This window comes from Sinocyclocheilus grahami, unplaced genomic scaffold (assembly GCF_001515645.1).
Source record: "Sinocyclocheilus grahami isolate Dianchi unplaced genomic scaffold, SAMN03320097.WGS_v1.1 scaffold163.1, whole genome shotgun sequence".
NCBI classification, from domain to species: domain Eukaryota; kingdom Metazoa; phylum Chordata; class Actinopteri; order Cypriniformes; family Cyprinidae; genus Sinocyclocheilus; species Sinocyclocheilus grahami.
The window spans coordinates 1093636-1119088 of NW_015505342.1; the positions used below are offsets into that span (position 1 = coordinate 1093636).

The 25453-nt window shown below is 36.9% G+C and overlaps 4 protein-coding genes across 5 annotated transcripts in view; 2 read left to right on the top strand and 2 right to left on the bottom strand.

Annotated features, from left to right (window-relative positions):
• The window catches only part of LOC107593093 (helicase ARIP4-like), a 33360-nt gene extending 18246 nt beyond the window's left edge, over positions 1-15114 (bottom strand). The window contains exons 1-3 of the mRNA XM_016282676.1: positions 15107-15114; positions 14991-14995; positions 3406-3415 (exon numbers count right to left, since the gene is read on the bottom strand). Coding sequence (XP_016138162.1) covers positions 3406-3415; positions 14991-14995; positions 15107-15114 — 23 coding nt within the window. The remainder of the gene's footprint in view (positions 1-3405; positions 3416-14990; positions 14996-15106) is intronic.
• On the top strand, positions 10299-13344 carry LOC107593058 (protein shisa-5-like). Its single transcript, XM_016282639.1, has 5 exons — positions 10299-10504; positions 10647-10809; positions 11704-11825; positions 12753-12953; positions 13037-13344. Exons 1-5 carry the CDS (start codon positions 10444-10446, stop codon positions 13198-13200), a joined length of 711 nt encoding a protein of 236 aa, XP_016138125.1. The 5' UTR covers positions 10299-10443; the 3' UTR covers positions 13201-13344.
• On the bottom strand, positions 13603-14195 carry LOC107593060 (calcium-binding protein P-like). Its single transcript, XM_016282643.1, has 2 exons — positions 13994-14195; positions 13603-13910 (listed from the first exon to the last, which is right to left on the bottom strand). Exons 1-2 carry the CDS (start codon positions 14163-14165, stop codon positions 13747-13749), a joined length of 336 nt encoding a protein of 111 aa, XP_016138129.1. The 5' UTR covers positions 14166-14195; the 3' UTR covers positions 13603-13746.
• A 77-nt stretch (positions 15115-15191) lies between the features above and the next one.
• Positions 15192-17875, top strand: LOC107593059 (calcium-binding protein P-like). 2 transcript variants are annotated; one of them, XM_016282642.1, is made up of 3 exons: positions 15192-15393; positions 15477-15623; positions 17713-17875. In XM_016282642.1, exons 1-3 carry the CDS (start codon positions 15222-15224, stop codon positions 17727-17729), a joined length of 336 nt encoding a protein of 111 aa, XP_016138128.1. In that variant the 5' UTR covers positions 15192-15221; the 3' UTR covers positions 17730-17875. The 2 variants fall into 2 exon arrangements, with proteins under 2 accessions (XP_016138128.1, XP_016138127.1); XM_016282641.1 differs by lacking the exon at positions 17713-17875 and having other exon boundaries at positions 15477-15784.
• The last annotated feature ends 7578 nt before the right edge of the window (positions 17876-25453 follow it).

The following is a 25453-nucleotide window of genomic DNA, read 5'->3' on the forward strand; positions in this document are numbered from 1 at the left end:
AATAATATATTTAAAGCGCATGCTATTCAGGTTATGTAACTTATTATAGAATTAGGAAGCATTTTATGGCATGTTACAAAATAGCAGTGCTTTTAGAAAAGGTTTCTTATTGTGCAAGATCCAAGACTTTTAAAATCTAGCTTAAGACAAAAAAACAAAAAGTACCTGTGTCTAGCCTTTATAATTATTCATTTGTTTATTATTATGCTAAACTATATAGATGTTATTACATATTATAGTAAATGTCTCAAACTGAATTTGCCTTATGCACTATAAGTATTCAGTAACTACAAATCACTTGTTGAAATATACTTGAACAAAAAATTATGTACAGTGATGTTTAGGCATAAATAATATCCCACATAAACGGTTTAGATAGAGATATAGGACAACCACATACAGGTACACCCCAAAAAAAAAGCAATAAGCGAATAAATAAACTGTTTATCATGTCAATAATCTGCCTTTAACTTCACTGCAGCACAGCGCGTCGTCGACGTAATACGTCATGACGCACGGCGCAGCGGAATGACGTCAACTACAGTCGACGGCGCTGCTCTCTATTGTTTTTACTAGCTGTCCATACCGTCCAAAGATGGATCAAATATGTACTAGGAAATGATTGATGCAGTTCTTTATAATATTATGGACTGGTCGATGATTTAGTGGAGAGTTTTGGCGACTCTGATTTCAGCAAAAATGAACAAAGGTTGGCTGGAGTTAGAAAGTGACCCGGGTGAGTCTCTAAATAAACATTTATGCATATAATACCATTAACTATTCATCAATAATTATTTTATTATTCATAAAATGTGCTGTAAGTTAACATGTCATCTCGCAATATAGCAGTTGCATTTGCTGGGCTTTGAGTTGAATGCATAACAGTCAAGGCACTCATAACGTGACACTTTATCTCATATAAAAGCGTTAGTTATGATACTGTCTGTTTTCTGATGTCTCGTTCTGTTTCAGGGTTGTTCACACTCTTGGTGGAGGACTTTGGTGAGTTGATCTGTTTGGCACAGTCATGCTTTTAATGTGTCAGTTACGATCTGAATATGAGTGATGGAGTCTGAATGTGATGAAAGGGTTTTATTCTTATTAGATGGAGTTAGACACTTTGAATAAAAGCATCTGTGAATGAATAAATATGGGAAGAGTGATGTATATTGCTTATGTTTGGACGCAGGTGTGAAGGGCGTTCAGGTGGAGGAGATCTATGATCTTCAGAGCAAATGTCAAAGGTGGATTCATCACACACTTTTACTTTTTGTCATTTTTAAGTCTTTGAGCTTAATTTGTTAACATTATTAATCATTTAAATAATTGTATATAGTATTATTTTGGTTTGTGTATACATTTTTATCACAATTACATTTGGTCGTTTTAAGCCCGTATTTTTATATTTATAATGTACTATTAATTTCATAATAATATTAATAATTTAAATATTTCATATTTTTATTTATTTTCATAATTCTATCTACCTATATATATATATATCTAAATGTATAATATTTTATCACACAATTTACCTTTTGCCATTTTAAGCTGTATGTGTATTTTTATTTATAAAACAATAATTAATAATATAAAATGAATTGTATAACATTTTAAATATTAATATATATATATTTGTAAATTTTAAGTCTATATATTATATTTATTAAGTAATATTAATTTCCTAATAATTTAAATATTAATTATAAATGGTTTTTGTTAACATATATTTCACTTTTAATTTGATTTTATAATTCTATCTATCGGTCTATAATATTTTATTGTTTATTTGATTATTCTGAAGCTGTCCTGTCCTTTTCTTCCTCTCAGTCCTGTATATGGCTTCATCTTCCTCTTCAAGTGGATCGAGGAGCGAAGATCTCGACGTAAAGTCTCCACGCTGGTGGATGAAACCTCTGTTATCGATGACGAGATTGTTAATGACATGTTTTTTGCTCACCAAGTGAGTCCCTTCTGTTATAAATGTTTCCCTATTGTTATTAATGATCAAATTGTTTATGGTGCTTAAACTGTAATATGACCAGTAATATTTCAAACAAGTAAAGATGTTAGATCCTTGAACGAAGTGTTCATTTCAGTCAAATCTTTTTAATGAATCAGTTGAACCGATTCACAAAAAATGGGGACATATGTCATTTGGACATGTCAGACCCTTGAATGAATATTAGTATTGAATTTTAGTGTTTAATGTAAATGCAAATTATATTCTTTGAAAGAACCGAGTCAGATTTTTAAAATGTGTTTACATGCAGTAGTTTTTTTTTTTTTCACACGTTTGTTGTTTTTGTCATTAAAATGCTAATATATTGTGTGTGTGCAAGACTTTTCTTGTTTTTCTCGTTAATAAATTACTGGAAATAAAATACTGAATGGCTGCTGAGTTGCTTATACAATACAACCAATAACTGACTAAACAGAAAAGTTTTAATATTGGCAAAATATTGGTCAAAACGATTATTAATCTGATTTAAATGTGGTTAAAGGGTGTTTCTAGATTGTCTCTGAAACATTTAACATGAACAGTGGTGCTTTACTCCAAAACAAGTGATTCATAACAAACAAAGGTTCAAAAATGGAATTACTTTTAAAATGGCTCACATTTCCTCTGTTTTATTTGTTTAGGCTTTGAGATTTGCGGCTGTAGTGTGTGAGTTCTGCTGTGGGACCTGTGATGAGAACTACTGCTGCTCTGATCCACAAAAAAAGGTTGACCATTGAAGAACAAAGTGACTGTCTTTTGTAAGGAATGACTTTTTTCTTTCTTCATATAAATCAGAGCTAAGTGTTATACATTTCTCCCTCACCAGCTGTTACCACTGGGTATTTATTCTGATCATTTTGCGATAATTTATAATATTTTCTAACCAGATTGTTAGAATCATGCACAACCAATCTGTTTAGTTTGTAGACACTAACTACTAATACTAAATACAAACACCATTTAAAAAAAATATATGAAAAATTCCATATGGAACTTAAAGTGAATTAATCTTGTTATTTATATGAAAATGTTTGTATAAATGGTTAATTTTTGGTACAAGCAAGTAGATTTATACATAATAGAGCGCCATCAAACAAAATTTTGGATAGAGCTGCCATTATTTTGTGAGATTGAGAGAACAGGAACCCTAGAGGAAATACCTTTTTGCAATCATTTCCCTATACAGTCCCAAGACGACAAAGGATTTGTCTAGTGAACATGTCGAATACAATCACAGCTGAATCTTAGGCTCTGTTTACACACAAATCAATGGCTGAAACAGATTTTATCTCCATTTGTAACCTATTACTGCATTTCTTCTCCATTATCTGTCCAAAACGCTATTGACGCTGTTTCTATTGCCGTCTGCGCCTCCATACTAGGGATTGGAGTCATCATCATTTTGTTCATCATCTGCTGGGTCTGTCCATGCTGCTGTCTCTATAAGAGATTCAGAAGTCCTAGACGTAAGTGTCAATGTTTATACGTCAAAATGGCAGAATGTTTTTAAAACCTCCTCCCAACCTTGCTCCACCTTTGATTCTTCACGCAGCTGTGACTACAACATCTACAGTCGTGACGACACAATCCGCAGCCTTCAGCTGTCGTTCAGGGCGGTTGGTACCTTCCGTACCAGGCTTTGCCAAATAACCCACCTTACGGAGGCCAACCGATGCCAACTGGACCACCACGCTCATATCAGGAGGCTGGTAAGATCTGCAAACAAGATGACCAAGACTATTTGAGCCAAGATGGCAAACCATCAAAATGATTGCTGTCTTTGTTTTCCAGTAGGTCCAGGGCATCCTGTTCCCATCCAGGTTGCGTATGATGGTGGTCAGGCCATGTACCCTCTACAGTCATCGCTGCCAACAGACTATACCTCACCTCAACCAGTGTACAACCCAGCTTACTTGGAATCACAGATTGCACCAGTTCAGTTGGTCAAGACCAGTAACTAAACCAAAACTGCTGGATCATGGAGGGTTATGCATTTCTGCGTTGCTTTTGTAAATTGTGCAGCTACTGTGGACACTATCCTACAATGTCGCTGAGAATACAAACTAATACAATTAGTATTGCCATATTTATGCTCTCTTATTCACCATTGTTGTTTATACTTGCTTTAAAGCTGCAGTCCGTAACTTGTTTTGGTTAAAAATGATCCAAAATCAATATTTGAGCAAGTACATAACCAGCCAGTGTTCAAATCTATCGCCTTACTTTAGTCCGACTCACAACGGTTATCTTATAATAATGTTTTCTAATTTGAGTGGTACGGGTAGGTTTTCGCGGGAAATTTGAGCATGCTGCTGCGTCATTATGTCACTTCTGTAAACATAAAGAAGTTGTCCCGACTACTAGGCTATCGCATGTGAGGATCCTGCAGGTGGCGGATCGTTTATAGCCTTTTCTCACAGCAGCTGGAATAACATATGTATCATTTTAATGGCGGATTGTAATCCAGAAAGGACTGTGTGTTTATTAAACCTGGTATTAATAGCCTGGGATTACACAAGATTTGTATTTTAAAGACAACCAGTTCAAAGGGAGCATAATTTGCTTTTTGGGTTAAAATTATTTCTTAATATGAAATTCGAGTGGTATGACAATTAGAGATTAGACTGTACTGAAATTGAAATCTACACGTTAATACACACTATATTCACATAGTCACATAATGCTGATGTTGTTAACATTAACAATTTGAGAATAAAGTATAACAATAATAATAATTTGAGCGGTTTGGTGAGATATGAGCTAACCGATCTTTAGATTTAATCACCATTGGTAGCGAGATTTATCGTAATGCTTTTTTCCTCAGTTGGTCAGAACAAACGTGGCAGACATGTTACTTACTTGTTCAGATGGCAATATACGGTGAAAATTCTTATTTGTGTCATATTCCAAGACGTAGTCTAGAATCTGTGATTGCGAAGTACAGTAAATATCCACATGCATTTCTGCGTTGCTTTTGTAAATTGTGCAGCTACTGTGGACACTATCCTACAATGTCGCTGAGAATACAAACTAATACAATTAGTATTGCCATATTTATGCTCTCTTATTCACCATTGTTGTTTATACTTGCTTTAAAGCTGCAGTCCGTAACTTGTTTTGGTTAAAAATGATCCAAAATCAATATTTGAGCAAGTACATAACCAGCCAGTGTTCAAATCTATCGCCTTACTTTAGTCCGACTCACAACGGTTATCTTATAATAATGTTTTCTAATTTGAGTGGTACGGGTAGGTTTTCGCGGGAAATTTGAGCATGCTGCTGCGTCATTATGTCACTTCTGTAAACATAAAGAAGTTGTCCCGACTACTAGGCTATCGCATGTGAGGATCCTGCAGGTGGCGGATCGTTTATAGCCTTTTCTCACAGCAGCTGGAATAACATATGTATCATTTTAATGGCGGATTGTAATCCAGAAAGGACTGTGTGTTTATTAAACCTGGTATTAATAGCCTGGGATTACACAAGATTTGTATTTTAAAGACAACCAGTTCAAAGGGAGCATAATTTGCTTTTTGGGTTAAAATTATTTCTTAATATGAAATTCGAGTGGTATGACAATTAGAGATTAGACTGTACTGAAATTGAAATCTACACGTTAATACACACTATATTCACATAGTCACATAATGCTGATGTTGTTAACATTAACAATTTGAGAATAAAGTATAACAATAATAATAATTTGCACGGTTTGATGTGATATGAGCTAACCGATCTTTAGATTAAATCACCATTGGTAGCGCGATTTCTTGTAATGCTTTTTTCCTCAGTTGGTCCGAACAAACGTGGCAGACCTGTTACTTGTTCAGATGACAATATGCGGTGAAAATTCCTATTTGGGTCATATATTCCAAGACGTAGGCTAGAATCTTTGATAGCGAAGTACAGTAAACATCCACACCGTTGCAGTGACTGACTGCCACACACACTCCTCAAAACATTAGATTCATCCGCGCTGGAGCCGTGCACAACCCACGCAAGGAAGAATTCCGCAAACAGCTGCAATTGCAGGTTTTCAAACAGAGATGGCGACAAAGAGGCAAAACTTACGGACTGCAGCTTTAAACACTTGAATTTGCACAACAGCCACTAACCAGGATTGTTTGAGTTACAACAGCAAGAAAAACCTGGTTTAATTGGTTCTGCAGTCTCCGGAAATACACGAGCAGCACGAAACAAGCTCTTAAAGGGGAAGAGCTGCTATGCCTACAACAATACTGTTCTTCTGCTCTTTACTGCAGTTTTATTCGCGGTGACCGTAGGTAAGTGTCTAATTGTTTGCTTAATCAAATTGGTAAGCACTGCATAAAAAAAAATCTGTAAAAATATTTTTTCACGATTCTCCTGTATCTGTATCCCGTTATTATTGTAAAAGTTCAATAAACAGGGGGAAAAAAAATCTGTAGAAAAATGGAAAAGATACTGGTCAATTTCTGCCAAGGACGTCATCCGCATTTACAATTTTAACATTTAACATTTAACTCTAAATCACAATGCAATGCGTAATTAAAAATACAGGTAAAACACCCGTGAAGAACCAATACGAAATTTTTCTTCACATTAACACAATCGCTACATTATGCCCTATTTTACGGACTTTTCTTAAAGTGTTACTTAACTACGAATACAGCATGGATGTCACACGTTTCAGGATTTATTTTACTAATGTATGTTCTAGATGTTTTCAAAGCTTTCCATTTGTCATATACGCATCGTTTTTCAAAGTATTGCGAGTGTATAATTGCTGTTTTCAGTCCTAAAACCCTTAAATATTGCTTGCCAATTATTTAGAAACTATAAAGACATGAAACGTGAGTATTATTATTACTTATAAACTTTAACATCTAGGCTACACTAAACATGTTAGCTAAGCTCGATTCCTGAACGAATCTTTGCTTTGAGTCGGGACTCAATCGAACTGGCTAACAAAAATGGTCTGACTGATTTGTTCATCAATTCGACTCAAGATCCGACTCATAATGATCCAGTTTATTGAACAGAGAGCCGTCTTGATGTCAAAATTTAGAATTTTAGTTAATTTTAGTAGATTATTTGTAAGAACCGATGGACGGAAGTAGGTAGATTTTTTTTCTGCGCGTTTTTTAAAAAAATTACCAAGGATGCAGAAAAATGTATGTCTTTTATAAGGAAAATTGAGGACGAACCTCACTAGCTGTAACTCGTGTAGTAATTCTGATAATTTTTTATTTAAATATCAGAATAATACATTTTATTCTGATAAACCAACACTGAGTGCAAATTGGTCCAATGCTTGTTATTCAAAGACTGAATTGGTTGTTTGAAACCTGTAACACTCAATTTCTAATGTTTCTAATGTTTATTTTCCCTAATCTGTCCAGAAGCAAAACCTTAAAATATTAAAGTCACTCTCCCCATCGAATGGAAAACATCATTGTGACCATAGTGTTTTTCGTGATGGCCTTTGTTGTGTTCATCTCCTGCTGCCTGAGTAAAAGAATGAGAAAGCGTATGCATAAGTGTCAGTATTTGTGTACAAAGAGCTGCATGTGGGTTTTGTTCATATTAAATGCTGCCTTTTGATTCATCTTTTGTAGAACATACGGTGTCAAGAATTACCGTCATGATTGCACAATACCATTCACAGGGCAGTCAGTACTCACCTTACCAGGCTAATAACCTTCTCCCAGCTTATGGATTGCAACCCATTCCGACTGGACCAACTCTGGGACAACCATGTACCAGGACCACCACCCACATATCTGGAGGCTGGTAAGATCTGCAAACATATACCTGTTTAATAATAAGAATAAAGCCTATAGCACATTCTACAAGACCAAATGTTGTTAAACTTTTATTGTTTTAAGTCTGTGACAAGACGTTCATGTTGCAACAAAATCGCCATACTTGTACTTAATATACATAAAGGGATAACTCACCCAAAAATGAAAATTCTGTCATCATTTACTCACCCTCAAGCACAAAAGAAGATATGTAGAAGAATGTTGGTAACCAGACGGTTGACGGTAGCCATTGACTTCCATAGTATTTATTTTCCATACCATGGAAGTCAATGGCTACTGTCAACTGTTACCAACATTCTTCAAAATATCCTTTTTTGTGCTTGAGGGTGAGTAAATGATGACAGAATTTTCATTTTGGCTGAACTATTGCTAAATCTAGCTGACCCATCTTTAAGTGTGTGCGCTCCGTCTTCGACAAGCAAGACAGCAACAAGGAGCCACTTAAAATGTGAGTGGAAGTACAGAGCCAAAAACAGTGGAAGCTCAAAACTGCCTAAACTTCTTTTTTATTGTCACAGAACTATTTGTTCACGTGCCAAGAATAAATTCTTGCGTAACTATGTGTGTGAGTTTTTGAGAACAGGATTGTGGTGACTGGGCGAGATGAATGATTTTGCAATGGCGTGACTGATGCAGACAACTGAAAATAAGAAACTTTACATTACATGAGAAATAAAGGGGGGAAAATCAATCCTATCTTTAATTACCGAACAACTGGTTTTCGTTTTCCAGCAGGTCAGTTTCCTGCTCCCTTCAGCCAGGCTGCATATGGCGGATGTCAGATCATGTACGATCTACAACCACCGGTTCAACCAGTGGTTCCCACAGACCACACCTCACTTCAACTGCCATACAACCTCGATTACGTGAAATACCCAGAGCCCAGTTAAACCACCACACACACACAAAAAATGGCCAGTTATCAACACTGGATTGTGGAGGGTTTCGCTTCTTCTACAGACTCTGAAAAGATTGTGTTGAGAATAAAAGTATTGTTGTTGTTCATGTGCATTTGCCATTGCTAAGTTAATACTTGCTTTGTGAACTTTCTTACTCCAGTCATGACCCACTGTTTGTTTGTTTCTCTTCATTTTAACCAAATTTGCTCTGTGTTTTGACATCTTTTGTTGTATGGCCTTTTGTTTAATGGTCAATAAATGGCATCTTAAACTAAATTTTTTAATGGTCAAAAGTTAATGCATCATCTCTACGTGTGAAAACAATCCTTTGTACAATTTTATTGTAGTTTTTGAACATTATTCTATCAAACAAATCAACCAGCCACTGGCCAACTTCAGACTTAAGGTGACTAAATAGCAGAAATCTTAAACTGCTCTCCATGTGTGAAAACTATTTTTATTGTATATTTTGGACATACTCTTAAAGATAAAGGTTATTTACTGGCATTAATGGTTCCTTAAGGTGACTAAATAGCAGAAATCTTAAACTGCTCTCCATGTGTGAAAACAATCTTGCACCATCTTAAGACTATTTTTATTGTATATTTTGGACATACTCTTAAAGATAAAGGTTATTTACTGGCATTAATGGTTCTTATAACATACATAGAACCTTTACATCACACAAAAGGTTCTTTATAGCGGAGGAAGGTGTTCTCTAAATATTCACTAAAAGGTTCTTAGGGGAACCCAAAATGGTTCTTCTGTAGCATTGCTAAGAAACCCCCCTTTTGTAACCTTTATTTTTAAGAGTGTATCCACTTACAGCGCTCCAAATTCAGACTACCTTAATCCATTTCATAGAAACTAATATATAATATAAAACTTTTGTTTTTAAAAATATTTGTGATATATTTTACGAGCAAATCACGAACAATCCCTGATTGTATTGGTTAATGTTTAGATTTACATATTTAAAGGGGTGGTTCATTGCGATTTCACTTTTTTTAATGTTAGCGTCTAATGTTGCTGTTTGAGCATAAACAATATCTGCAAAGTTACAAAGCTGAAAGTTCAATGCAAAACTGAGATTTCGTCTGGCAGTTTAATGCCTACAAAAACGGCTGGTAGGGACTACAACGAGTTACTTCCCGGGTTCGTGATCTCACAAACCCAGATAAACCCAGATGGCCCCGCCCCCTTTGCTGCCTTTTCCCGAGGGCGGGGCCATGCTGCGCTGCTTTAGAGAAGAGGAAGAGAAAACTAGAGGTGCACATGCGTTTAAAAAAAAAAAAGAAGCATTAACACATGTTAGACTGCACCCCATAAACACAATCAAGCCTAGAAAAAAAACAGTGAACCACCCCTTTAAAAGTGTATCCACTTACAGCGCTCCAAATTCAGACTACCTTAATCCATTTCATAGAAACTAATATATAATATAAAACTTTTGTTTTTAAAAATATTTGTGATATATTTTACGAGCAAATCACGAACAATCCCTGATTGTGTTGGTTAATGTTTAGATTTACATATTTAACCAGTTTAACTTCAACAGTTTTTTTTCTTACTTTCGCTTTCGTTTCTCCCCAGTGTTTTCGTGCGGTTGCTTACAGAAAAGGGGGGTTTTGGGGGGGGTTCTTTCTACAATTGGTTCTTTAGACGCCCACGAGCCGATCTGGTAATACTGTGTGCATCAAGAGAAGGTAGCGAGGCATTGAAGAGGAAGAGCTGCGCGATGGCGTCCACCTTAGCGGTCCTTATGCTCCTGTCTGCGGGTTTATTCACGGAAACAGTCGGTAAGTTTCTTACAAAAATGAAAAGAAACACTTTAAACACTTTTATTTGCACAGCACTTGATTTTAAGGGTACTTTTTAAACGATGTTCACATTATAAAGTCCGTTCTCTTGAATTGATCATATCATCGCATGGTCTTTTAGGTTTTAGTGATGACTGTGTGGGCTACTTCACCAGCAATAACGTGTACAGGTCTTCGATTACCTGCGGGTTTGGGCAGCACTGCTGTGGAACCTGCAATGACAGATACTGCTGTTACTTTGGATCTACGAAGTTATCCCGGCATGAGCAAAGTATGTGCAATATGTAAGTATTTTTAAGCCGTTTCTTTCTTAATACAATTGTCCGTTAGACCCAAAACTTACTTTTTATACACCCTCACATAATTCCAAACCAAAATTGTTTGAATCTTCAAAAATGACATTGTTTTAAATATATTTGGGTCAGTTAATGCTTTAATTCCCCTCATCATCCATAGCTGTGATCTACTGATAATTCTGTGAACTGAGACATGGTACAATCCAGAGATTTACACTGAAATGTGTTGTGTGTATTAGCGTTAATGTCTGTTTTTGAGTATCTTGAAATGTACTTTTCGTTTCCGGTGAGTTCAGTTGAGGTTCTGTCTTTCCCTTGACTTGTCTCACCCATTTCCTACAGAGGTTGTGGTCTTTTTCACTGAAATGCAGTTTGCAAAATGCACCCCACTCACTGATTGGTGCATGTTACGCTTTTAACAGCAACTTTGTTAATTAAAGAACAAACACTTTAAAAAGTGGTAGTGATCACATCAATTTAAAGACAAGGCAGGAGAGAAGTAGCATGATGCAACTTCTCATTTTTGAAGGGGGTTAACGTGGTGGCCTAGGCAAGACAGGACATGACCAAAGGAGTTAAAAAACGTTCTAACAAATATTTTAGACAAGCAAACGTTTTATTTATTTTTTTAGTGGCAATGTTTGCAATTATGGCCCTGGTTTGAATCCTGATTTGATATTTGTTTTTATTGTTTTTAATAATCCAAGCACAAAGCAAACTAGCCAGTGTGTTTTACTTAAACCAGAGTGGTTTCATTACATTTATAAAAAATAAAAATAAATCAATAAATGAAATTTTAATATAAATAAGATTTATAGATTAAATATACTAGAAGATGCTTTTTCTATTGCTTGTTGCTTCATGTTTTTATCTGTCCAACAGCAGAAACAGTAGTATTGTCATTGGCTTATCAGTAGTGGGGTTTGTGGTCTTCATCATCGTGTTCATCACCTGCTGCTGCTGCCCCTGCTGCTGTATCTATAAAATGTGCAAAAAACCCAGACGTAAGTGTTGTAGTGTTAAAGAAATACTTCACCAAAAACTGAAAACGTACTCGTCCTCAGGCCATTCAAGATGTAGATGAGCTTGTTTCTTCATCAGAACAGATTTGGAGAAATGTATCATTTTATCACTTGCTCAGCAATGGATGCTCTGCAGTGAATGGGTGCCGTCAGAATGAGAGTGAATCGGTGCCGTCAGAATGAGAGTCCAAACAGCTGATAAAAACATCACAGTGATCCACCAGTAATCTACACGACTCGTCGATCAATTAATGTCTTGTGAGGCTAAAATGTGTTTATAAGAAACAAATCCATCATTAAGGCGCTTTATAACATTAAATTGTCACTTTTGGCCAAAATGCAAGTCCTCTATCCATAATATTGCTATCTCCAGTAAAAAAAAAAATGCTCTTGTCTGAATCAGGAGAGAAATATGCACAGATCAATCATTGTTTACAAGTGAAAATAGTAAAAACTGTTCTAAACAAATATGTTGGTGGATTTTTTCACAGGAGAAAGTGTTGTTATGGATTATTTTGTCCAGTTGCGATGGTTTAAAGTAAAAAATGTCTTGATAGATTTGTTTCTTGGAAACATGCGGCTTTTGGCTTCACAAGACATTAACTGATGGACTGGAGTGGTGTGGATTGCTTGTGGATTATTATGATGTTTTTATCAGCTGTTTGGACTCTCATTCTGACGGCACCCATTCACTGCAGAGGATTAACTGGTGATGTAATGCTACATTTCTCCAAATCTGTTCTGATGAAGAAACAAACTCATCTACATTTTGGATGGCCTGAGGGTGAGTAAATGTTCAGCTAATTTTTATTTTTGGGTGAACTGTTCCATTAATGGGGATTATATATTATTCAGGGGGCTAGTAAAATGTAATTATTAATTGATTTCTGTCTTGTTTTTTCCCCACAGCTGTGGTAGGAACGCATATAACTACAGTCATGAATACACAATGCATTCAGCAGCAGCAGCAGCCTGTAATGCAGGGAGGCCAGTACCCACAATACCAACCAGTGCCGACTCAACCGGGTTACGGTGGTCAGCCTATGCAGACAGGACCATATCAGGGACAGTCATATGCACCAGGACCCCCACCCTCGTATCACGTGGCCAGTAAGAACACCTAATACTGCATAGACTGAGACCATGTAGTAGTCTTTTCTGTGAAAGTAACTAGTGTCTTTTACTGTTTCCAGTGAGTCCTGGATATCCCACTAGTCAGGGTGCATATGACGGAGGCCAGGCCATGTACCCCATGCAGCCGCCTGCCCAGCCAGGTGTTGCTCCTATGCTTTCAGAGACATCGAATCAGCCGGCCTACAACCCCGCCTACATGCAGCCACCAAACACCGGTTACTAAACCGCAACCGTCTCTCAAATCAGTCATTGCTGGATTGTGGAGGTTGACGCACTTTTGCAAGGCAGTAAAAATGTGCCTAATCTGATGTGCATTATACAAGACTATTGGATGTGTTAAAGTCAGGGTTATTACAGTTTTTAATAATTACAGTTCAATTTGAGTTATTTTGTTTTATCACTTTCAATTTCTTTCAGTTTAGTTTAGTATATTATTTTTGGAATTGTAAATAAAACAAAGATTACTATAGAAAGTTTTACAATACCATTTCAATCTTTCTACAAGCAATGAGTGAAAATTGTTTCTACACCATTTTTTTAAAATGCAGTTTTCAAAAATAATATACTAAACTAAACTGAAAGAAATTGAAAGTGATAAAACAAAATAACTCAAATTGAACTGTAATTATTAAAAACTGTAATAACCCTGACTTTAACACATCCAATAGTCTTGTATAATGCACATCAGATTAGGCACATTTTTACTGCCTTGCAAAAGTGCGTCAACCTCCACAATCCAGCAATGACTGATTTGAGAGACGGTTGCGGTTTAGTAACCGGTGTTTGGTGGCTGCATGTAGGCGGGGTTGTAGGCCGGCTGATTCGATGTCTCTGAAAGCATAGGAGCAACACCTGGCTGGGCAGGCGGCTGCATGGGGTACATGGCCTGGCCTCCGTCATATGCACCCTGACTAGTGGGATATCCAGGACTCACTGGAAACAGTAAAAGACACTAGTTACTTTCACAGAAAAGACTACTACATGGTCTCAGTCTATGCAGTATTAGGTGTTCTTACTGGCCACGTGATACGAGGGTGGGGGTCCTGGTGCATATGACTGTCCCTGATATGGTCCTGTCTGCATAGGCTGACCACCGTAACCCGGTTGAGTCGGCACTGGTTGGTATTGTGGGTACTGGCCTCCCTGCATTACAGGCTGCTGCTGCTGCTGAATGCATTGTGTATTCATGACTGTAGTTATATGCGTTCCTACCACAGCTGTGGGGAAAAAACAAGACAGAAATCAATTAATAATTACATTTTACTAGCCCCCTGAATAATATATAATCCCCATTAATGGAACAGTTCACCCAAAAATAAAAATTAGCTGAACATTTACTCACCCTCAGGCCATCCAAAATGTAGATGAGTTTGTTTCTTCATCAGAACAGATTTGGAGAAATGTATCATTTTATCACTTGCTCAGCAATGGATGCTCTGCAGTGAATGGGTGCCGTCAGAATGAGAGTGAATCGGTGCCGTCAGAATGAGAGTCCAAACAGCTGATAAAAACATCACAGTGATCCACCAGTAATCTACACGACTCGTCGATCAATTAATGTCTTGTGAGGCTAAAATGTGTTTATAAGAAACAAATCCATCATTAAGGCGCTTTATAACATTAAATTGTCACTTTTGGCCAAAATGCAAGTCCTCTATCCATAATATTGCTATCTCCAGTAAAAAAAAAAATGCTCTTGTCTGAATCAGGAGAGAAATATGCACAGATCAATCATTGTTTACAAGTGAAAATAGTCAAAACCGTTCTAAACAAATATGTTGGTGGATTTTTTCACAGGAGAAAGTGTTGTTATGGATTATTTTGTCCAGTAGCGATGGTTTAAAGTAAAAAATGTCTTGATAGATTTGTTTCTTGGAAACATGCGGCTTTTGGCTTCACAAGACATTAACTGATGGACTGGAGTGCTGTGGATTGCTTGTGGATTATTATGATGTTTTTATCAGCTGTTTGGACTCTCATTCTGACGGCACCCATTCACTGCAGAGGATTAACTGGGGATGTAATGCTACATTTCTCCAAATCTGTTCTGATGAAGAAACAAACTCATCTACATTTTGGATGGCCTGAGGGTGAGTAAATGTTCAGCTAATTTTTATTTTTGGGTGAACTGTTCCATTAATGGGGATTATATATTATTCAGGGGGCTAGTAAAATGTAATTATTAATTGATTTCTGTCTTGTTTTTTCCCCACAGCTGTGGTAGGAACGCATATAACTACAGTCATGAATACACAATGCATTCAGCAGCAGCAGCAGCCTGTAATGCAGGGAGGCCAGTACCCACAATACCAACCAGTGCCGACTCAACCGGGTTACGGTGGTCAGCCTATGCAGACAGGACCATATCAGGGACAGTCATATGCACCAGGACCCCCACCCTCGTATCACGTGGCCAGTAAGAACACCTAATACTGCATAGACTGAGACCATGTAGTAGTCTTTTCTGTGAAAGTAACTAGTGTCTTTTACTGTTTCCAGTGAGTCCTGGATATCCCACTAGTCAGGGTGCATATGACGGAGGCCAGGCCATGTACCCCATGCAGCCGCCTGCCCAGCCAGGTGTTGCTCCTATGCTTTCAGAGACATCGAATCAGCCGGCCTACAACCCCGCCTACATGCAGCCACCAAACACCGGTTACTAAACCGCAACCGTCTCTCAAATCAGTCATTGCTGGATTGTGGAGGTTGACGCACTTTTGCAAGGCAGTAAAAATGTGCCTAATCTGATGTGCATTATACAAGACTATTGGATGTGTTAAAGTCAGGGTTATTACAGTTTTTAATAATTACAGTTCAATTTGAGTTATTTTGTTTTATCACTTTCAATTTCTTTCAGTTTAGTTTAGTATATTATTTTTGGAATTGTAAATAAAACAAAGATTACTATAGAAAGTTTTACATGAAAATACCATTTCAATCTTTCTACAAGCAATGAGTGAAAATTGTTTCTACACAATTTTTTTAAAATGCAGTTTTAGTTTTTATTAGTGCTTTCTGCTTTCAGTATTAATTATTCTAGTATACATGGATACACAATATAACAAACATAGTAAAAAGACTAAAATCTAAAATATAACTTGTCATTTTTATTATTTTTGTTAGCTAATACTCTTTATTTACAGCTTATGTAATTTTGTTTTTGAGTTTTCATATTAAGTTTCATTATGTAGACCACATATAAATGTTTTGTTTTCCCCCCCCTACATTTCAAATGGCAGGAACTGTGATTCTATTTAAAGAAAGTGTCAACCGCATTTTAATAACAATGAGTGTCAAATTTCCCAAGAGGGTCTGGCTGCAGCCTCACACTTGCACTCTCAGACACTTGCGCTTCCGCTAGCGACGTCACTTGCAGTCTTTTATTTTGTTCTATTTATTGATTACTTTTTGTTTGAATCTATTAACTTTTTACAACAGTAGCCAGGTGGTGAAGACAAGAAAAAATTAACTAAATTACGAAGTCACTTGCAATCGCCACTTGCACTCTCCAATACCTGCGACGTCACTTGCAATCGACACAAATCGTGCGTGTTGCCAATGGAGACGAGACGCTGTGGTGATTAAACAATTACAACTAATTTAGTACTATAACGTACAGGGTCCTGCAAGAAAAAGACAAGACCCGCAAATCCGTGGCCACAGAACAGCAGAATATGAACACAATGCGCAAAGTCTCTCCTTAAGCGTTTTCCTCCTGTAGAAAAACATAAACACTTAACATGGCTTAATGTATTAAGATACATTAAGTTCAATTAAAAGATCAAATTCGATATATAGTTATTATTTAATGTACTACAAGGCAAACAGATGGCTATGAACACAATGCGCAAACTTTCACTTGTCCTCCCATACAGCAAAATGCTTAATGTTGTATAATAACGGACTATGATAAAGACAATACAGTAATAAAAAATAGAACAAAATAAAAAATAAAGCCTGTAAGTGACGTCGCTAGCAGAAGCACAAGTGTCTGAGAGTGCAAGTGCGAGGCTGCAGCCAGACCCTTCTCTAATTTCCACAAATATGTCATGAGTCCCACTGACTTTCTGTACCAACAAGTTTAAATCCACATGCTCGCTTTTAAGCACAGAAGGGCTGTCAAGGTAGGAAAAAGGGTTAATTTTGTTAAAGCAAGCTTTGTTAAAGCATTAGGAAACCACTGTCATTTGCAGTAATTGAATGTATATGGGGCCCCTACTGGTGAAATAAAACAGAAAAAATCTCTAGTGTTTGTATTGTTACTAATCATCTAATTGTAATAGAGTATTTTATATATTTTATTCTTTTTATTTATATATTTAAATATTTAAAAATTCTGTGTGCAGGCTAAATGTGTTTTAAATATGATCCCAGAAATCATATTTTACTTTTATAGTAATTTGTTATTCCTTAGTACTGAATGATTACTATATTCATTTACCATAGTATTGATACTCCAACCCTTATGAAAATTAACCATGGTTTTATAGTAAAAGTGTCGTAACAATTGTTTTTTGGTGACCATCACCACAGTTATATTACAAATACCATGGTTAAACTATGGGTAATGTAGCAAAACCATGGTTAATTTGTGGTTACCATAGTTTAACTGCTGTACCCATGGTTTTTTGGTTTTATTTTAGTTAAACCATGGTTAATTTTTGCAAGGGAAGGTAGTCCAAAGTCCAAAACACTGGACATAGACATCTGATTTCTTCAATCCACTTGTTGTTACCAAACACCGGTTACTAAACCGCAACCGTCTCTCAAATCAGTCATTGCTGGATTGTGGAGGTTGACGCACTTTTGCAAGGCAGTAAAAATGTGCCTAATCTGATGTGCATTATACAAGACTATTGGATGTGTTAAAGTCAGGGTTATTACAGTTTTTAATAATTACAGTTCAATTTGAGTTATTTTGTTTTATCACTTTCAATTTCTTTCAGTTTAGTTTAGTATATTATTTTTGGAATTGTAAATAAAACAAAGATTACTATAGAAAGTTTTACAATACCATTTCAATCTTTCTACAAGCAATGAGTGAAAATTGTTTCTACACCATTTTTTTAAAATGCAGTTTTAGTTTTTATTAGTGCTTTCTGCTTTCAGTATTAATTATTCTAGTATACATGGATACACAATATAACAAACATAGTAAAAAGACTAAAATCTAAAATATAACTTGTCATTTTTATTATTTTTGTTAGCTAATACTCTTTATTTACAGCTTATGTAATTTTGTTTTTGAGTTTTCATATTAAGTTTCATTATGTAGACCACATATAAATGTTTTGTTTTCCCCCCCCTACATTTCAAATGGCAGGAACTGTGATTCTATTTAAAGAAAGTGTCAACCGCATTTTAATAACAATGAGTGTCAAATTTCCCAAGAGGGTCTGGCTGCAGCCTCACACTTGCACTCTCAGACACTTGCGCTTCCGCTAGCGACGTCACTTGCAGTCTTTTATTTTGTTCTATTTATTGATTACTTTTTGTTTGAATCTATTAACTTTTTACAACAGTAGCCAGGTGGTGAAGACAAGAAAAAATTAACTAAATTACGAAGTCACTTGCAATCGCCACTTGCACTCTCCAATACCTGCGACGTCACTTGCAATCGACACAAATCGTGCGTGTTGCCAATGGAGACGAGACGCTGTGGTGATTAAACAATTACAACTAATTTAGTACTATAACGTACAGGGTCCTGCAAGAAAAAGACAAGACCCGCAAATCCGTGGCCACAGAACAGCAGAATATGAACACAATGCGCAAAGTCTATCCTTAAGCGTTTTCCTCCTGTAGAAAAACATAAACACTTAACATGGCTTAATGTATTAAGATACATTAAGTTCAATTAAAAGATCAAATTCGATATATAGTTATTATTTAATGTACTACAAGGCAAACAGATGGCTATGAACACAATGCGCAAACTTTCACTTGTCCTCCCATACAGCAAAATGCTTAATGTTGTATAATAACGGACTATGATAAAGACAATACAGTAATAAAAAATAGAACAAAATAAAAAATAAAGCCTGTAAGTGACGTCGCTAGCAGAAGCACAAGTGTCTGAGAGTGCAAGTGCGAGGCTGCAGCCAGACCCTTCTCTAATTTCCACAAATATGTCATGAGTCCCACTGACTTTCTGTACCAACAAGTTTAAATCCACATGCTCGCTTTTAAGCACAGAAGGGCTGTCAAGGTAGGAAAAAGGGTTAATTTTGTTAAAGCAAGCTTTGTTAAAGCATTAGGAAACCACTGTCATTTGCAGTAATTGAATGTATATGGGGCCCCTACTGGTGAAATAAAACAGAAAAAATCTCTAGTGTTTGTATTGTTACTAATCATCTAATTGTAATAGAGTATTTTATATATTTTATTCTTTTTATTTATATATTTAAATATTTAAAAATTCTGTGTGCAGGCTAAATGTGTTTTAAATATGATCCCAGAAATCATATTTTACTTTTATAGTAATTTGTTATTCCTTAGTACTGAATGATTACTATATTCATTTACCATAGTATTGATACTCCAACCCTTATGAAAATTAACCATGGTTTTATAGTAAAAGTGTCGTAACAATTGTTTTTTGGTGACCATCACCACAGTTATATTACAAATACCATGGTTAAACTATGGGTAATGTAGCAAAACCATGGTTAATTTGTGGTTACCATAGTTTAACTGCTGTACCCATGGTTTTTTGGTTTTATTTTAGTTAAACCATGGTTAATTTTTGCAAGGGAAGGTAGTCCAAAGTCCAAAACACTGGACATAGACATCTGATTTCTTCAATCCACTTGTTGTTACATTTACTGTTTGGAAAACTAGTCAGGTTGTGGAGAAGTTAAAAGGTTTTTTATGAGTTTTGATTCACATTGAAACATAACAAAATATGAAGTTGTAGTTCCCTTTAGAACGGTCTCTCCCTTTGCGTTAAAGCTATGGGAAACTCCTGTTTACTCTGATACTGAAGCCTGATTTGGTCACATTTGTGTAGCTGCACGAATCAATGGTGCTTCAAACTGTCAAAAGGGGTGGAGCCGACTGCTATATAAGTCGGCTCTGAGCGCCATTTCATCAGAATTTTTCTCCTTCAGCGACGAAGGCCATCTCCTCACTGGACTCTGAAGCAGGAAGTCGAAGCAAGAAGCAAGAAGCTCTGCTGCTGCTGCTGCAGCACTTTGATCCGCCGGTGTGTTTTACACGAGAGGATCAGCACCCCTCGTGACACCTGACTTCCTTCTCCCCAATGGGTCATTACGAGTTGGCAGAGAGCGAACTGATTCACATCCTCACCAGGCAGTGGAGATTCTCTGCATAGAATGGTCAGCCAGAAGAGCCTGCCCGCAGCTGCTTAGAAAGAGATGTTGGACAAAGGGCACACCCCTTCCACGCTCAAAGTCTATGTGGCAGGCGTTGAGTTTCTGAGGGGAGCTCGGAGATTGAATCCGCCTCGCCCTCATATTGTGCCGACTTGGGATTTATCTATAGTCCTCAGGCCCTACGGGGCCCTCCAGTCACTTAAGTCCGCCCTCCTTCTGGCTTTAGCGTCGGTCAAGCAAGTTGGTGACCTTCAGGCACTGTCAGTCAGTGCTTCATGTCTTGAGTTTGGGCCTAATGACTGTAGAGTCATGCTGAAACCAAGAAAAAAAAGTTTTGTGCCGAAAGTGCTCTCCACTCCATTCAGAGCACAAGCCAATCATCCTTCTAGCACTCCCCAATTCAGAAGGTGAACAGGGTCCTAATCCACTAAGAGTACATGTTTAACGCTCTGGCCGATTTTGGCACTCAGAGCAGCTCTTTGTATGCTTTGGTGGTGATATCTGTGCGGCCACCGGCCTATTTGGTCTGGCTGAAGGAAATGTAAATTTGCATCTGTACAGTAGAAGGCGCAGCTCAAACAAGCCTTTCAGCAAACTGTTCAGCTGTCATTTTTGAGAAATACTGAATCTGTTTTTGTGCAACTGAGATGAGTAAATGCATGTTCACATTTAGTCTAGAACTACAGTGAGGAAAATATTTATTTGATCCCCTGCTGATTTTTTAAGTTTGCCCACTTACAAAGAAATGAAGGGTCTATAATTTTTATGGTAGATTTATTTTAACAGATAGAGACAGAATATCAACCAAAAAATCCAGAAAAAACACATTATATAAAGGTTAGAAATTGGTTTGCATTTCAGTGAGTGAAATAAATATTTGATTCCCTACCAACCAGCAAGAATATAATGATCTTAAGGCAGTTGGGACCACAGTCACTATTGGTAACACACTACACGGCAATGGACTGATTCTGCAGTGCCCTGCAGTGCCCACAAGGTCCCACTGCTCAAGAAGGCACATGTACAGGCCCGTTTAAAGTTTGCCAAAGAACATCTAAATGATTCAGAGAAGGCTTGGGAGAAAGTGCTGTGGTCAGATGAGACCAAAATTGAGCTCTTTGGCATTAACTCGACTCGCCGTGTTTGGAGGGAGAGAAATGCTGACTATGACCCCAAGAACACCATCCCTACAGTCAAGCACGGAGGTGGAAACATTATGCTTTGGGGCTGTTTTTCTGCTAAGGGTACAGGACGAATTCACCGCACTGAGGGGCAAATGGACGGGGTCATGTACTGTAAAATCCTGGACGATAACCTCCTTCCCTCAGCCAGAACACTGAAGATGGGTCATGGATGGGTCTTCCAGCATGACAATGACTCGAAACATACCGCCAAGGCAACAAAGGAGTGGCTCAAGAAGAAGCACATTAAGGTCATGGAGTGGCCTAGCCAGTCCCCAGACCTCAGTCCTATAGAAAATCTGTGGAGGGAGCTGAAACTTCGAGTTGCCAAACGACAGCAAAAAACCTTAAAGAGATTTAGAGAGGATCTGTAAAGAGGAGTGGATCAAAATTCCTCCTGAGATGTGTGCAAACCTGGTGACCAACTACAAAAAACATCTTACCTCTGTGCTTGCCAACAAGGGATCAAATACTGATTTCACTCACTGAAATGCAAATCTATTTCTAACCTTTATATAATGTGTTTTTTCTGGATTTTTTGGTTAGTATTCTGTCTCTATACGTTAAAATAAACCTACCATAAAAATTACAGACCCTTCATTTCTTTGTATGTGGGCAAACTTACAAAATCAGCAGGGGATCAAATAAATATTTTCCCCACTGTATGACATTATATTACATAGATATTACATTATAATTTTACTAAGTCATGTTTTGCTTGGGGATCAAATACTGATTTCACTCACTGAAATGCAAATCTATTTCTAACCTTTATATAATGTTTTTTCTGGATTTTTTGGTTAGTATTCTGTCTCTATACGTTAAAGCTCACCATGTGAGACCACTGTCATATCATTGGGTTAAACTCATTCTTTTAACTGTGACCTAAAAATTCTCTAATATTGGACAGTAATATCACAAACATGTAGAATTTAATCTTTTATTTCCTTCAAAGTATTTCTATAATTCAGTTTCCTTGGTCATTTTGATTTATTTTCAGTTTGGTGTTGGCATTCGACAGACATTTCAATTTAACAGATACATTCTGCTTTTGGTGATGTTTTGATGACTCCTTTTCGATTCTTAACTTCAAATTCTTTGTCCCCTTGGAAAGACTTGACACATCCTGAAACACAGAGAACAATATGTCAAACAATTCCACAGTCAACAGTCCCTAACACAAATGTACATCACAATAGTAATGTTTGTCTTCTTCTTCGTTGGAGTTTTATGGCAGTTGGCATCCATAGTGTTGCATTACTGCCATCTGCTGTCTCACTTTAACTTACTATATCTTAATTAAATTCATCCTTCCAGTCCAGTCCTCCTTAGAAAATTAAACAAATATCTCCGTCCTTGGTCACTATTTCCATATGTTACTATATTTTTAACATTAAACTCTACTATACCTATTTCCCGTAGCTGATTCTTGAATAGTGATATTTGATTCTTCTTCTGTTTTATGGTGGGTAGCACCAGCATTAAGGTGCATTATCGTCACATTCAGTGTTGGAGTTTACCCATTTCATAAAAGAAACCCTTCATTCTCTTTATCAGTTCTGTACTTTTGAGATAAAGAAATAAGCTCTCTAATCCATAAGTGATTATAAGTTTGTTTTTTTTAGCTTTATTCCTTCCACTCCAACCTTTCTAAGTTCCTTCTTCCTTGTTTCTTTCTCATTAAAATACTTTTGACAAACACATAGATGTTCCACTGACTCCTCTTGTGGCAAACATAGAAATCATGATTATAACTTGTGTACCCCCCCCTTAAAAGCAAGTGGGGCAGCTAGAAAAAGTTTTCGGGCCCTGAACATTCTGCGGTGAGCAAGAAAGAGAGATGTGCCATGTTTGTGCTCCGTTTTGTTTTCGCTTGTTTTGTTTATTAAAGATTAACCTGCTCTTCATTTCATTACGCTTGTCTATAGTCTCGTATTTCAAGTGTGCAACACTGCTCACATAATCCTGTTGGATGTTTATTTATTCATTTTAATGTTTTATTCAACATGTGACCAACCCTTAAACTTGATAAAATGTTGATATCCTCACTACTCCTACTTCTCGCTGTATTTTATAAAGATGACTTAAATAACATTTTATTAAAACCTGCAAAATCCTTACTGTAGAGAGATCTAAATTAATACTATAGTTTATTGTATATGCAGATTTAAGTTGTTACACAAAATCAAGCAGTTTATAAGGTTTATCTCTCTATATACTTTAGACATGTAGAACATATCTGCATTTCTGCATCAATGGATGTAATGTGTGCTGTAGGTGCGAAACTTTTAGTAATCTTAACCAAGATGTAGATGATCTTATCCCCGGTGACTAATATTTGAACTGCCTTCTCTCAACCTGCTCAAAATTTGAAACTCACAATGAGCTCACATACTACTCACACCGTGAGGATCGCAGTATGAGGATCGTGTGAGTTCATAATGAGCTCATGTATTACTCACACCGTGAGGATCACAGTATGAGGATCGTGTGAACTCACAATGATTTCATATACTACTCACACCGTGAGGATCACAGTATGAGGATCGTTTGAGTTCACAATGAGCTCCCCTATTATTCACACTGTGAGCGTCACAGTATGAGGATCGTTTGAACTCACAATGAGCTCACATACTACTCACACGGTGAGGATCACAGTATGAGGATCGTGTGATGTCACTGTGATCATTGCATGATCTCACGTGTTGCCTGGGTCTGCACTCACTCCTGATTTTTCTCAACATGAGGACAGTAGAGCTGTCAGTCAATACATGTGAAAACAAAGTAACTGGCATTACTTATTTGAAAAGGTAAGTCAGATATTTTCTTGTAAATTAAAAAGTAATTGATTAATTTACTAGTTAAAAAGTAATCTGATTACGTAACATTATTTGTAATGTCTTAGCCTCAACACGGCACTATGTCTGAATTCATAGTATTTAAAAAGTACCTGACCTACTTCTGGTTAGATTCTGAAGTAGGATTTGTGAATGTCACTCACGCTGGTAGGTCACATGACAATGACAACATGACAATGTAGTACATTCATACTACACACATTCATACTATATAGAACATACTTTTAAACAGTTGTGAAGTAATTGTGCGGTTTTAGTGGACTAAATGATTGGAGAAGTCCGGCATACGTCACCTGAGAGGGGTCTGGTGTTTCACTGGAAGATACAGTTATTACATTTTAATCTAAATTTACAAGGTAAAAAAAAGTGAAAGATTAAATATATGTTGATGAATCATTCACAATAACATCAATAACATACAACTGTAAATAAATAGGGTGAATAAGGCCGACTTTAAGTGTACTGGAGATTAAAGGGTTCCTGGTGGTTTCACACTTAATTCTTCATCTTAATGCTTAAAAGTCTTAAAATGCGGCATGAGTGCCAGCATACAAACAGTGTGTACATGTTCTGTAATGTGCAATAAAGAAAATAAACAGTGAGGTAAAGAAAAAAGGAGATTGAGGCCCCAGGTAGCCTAGTTGTTTTGGAAATGGTAGCTGGTTTCTAGCTGGTTGACCAGCTACCATGTTCCCAAAACCAGCTTTTATGACCAGACCTAGTTTTAAAATACATGTGTGGACTTTAGTTTTTGTTTCATCCACTAAGGCTTCAGGATGGGAGAGGCATTTGATGGGTTATGAGATGCACATTGTGATTACCATTGTTGTGAGTTATGTTTTATGATTTTACACACACACACGTGACACACCGCACACACAAAACTTTCATCATCTTTTATCCCATGTTTACGCTCTAGACGTCACATGCCTAATAGTGTCGTTGTTAAGATTTAAACCTGTAAGTTAAGCGGGACTGGGCTTTTTCCTTCCGAAGGCAGGGCTTGTGAGGGCTATAGGCGTCTTCTCAAATTACAACATCCGCACGGAACGCGCTATTGAAGTAGTGATGGGAAGTTCGGATCATTTTACCGACTCGGACCT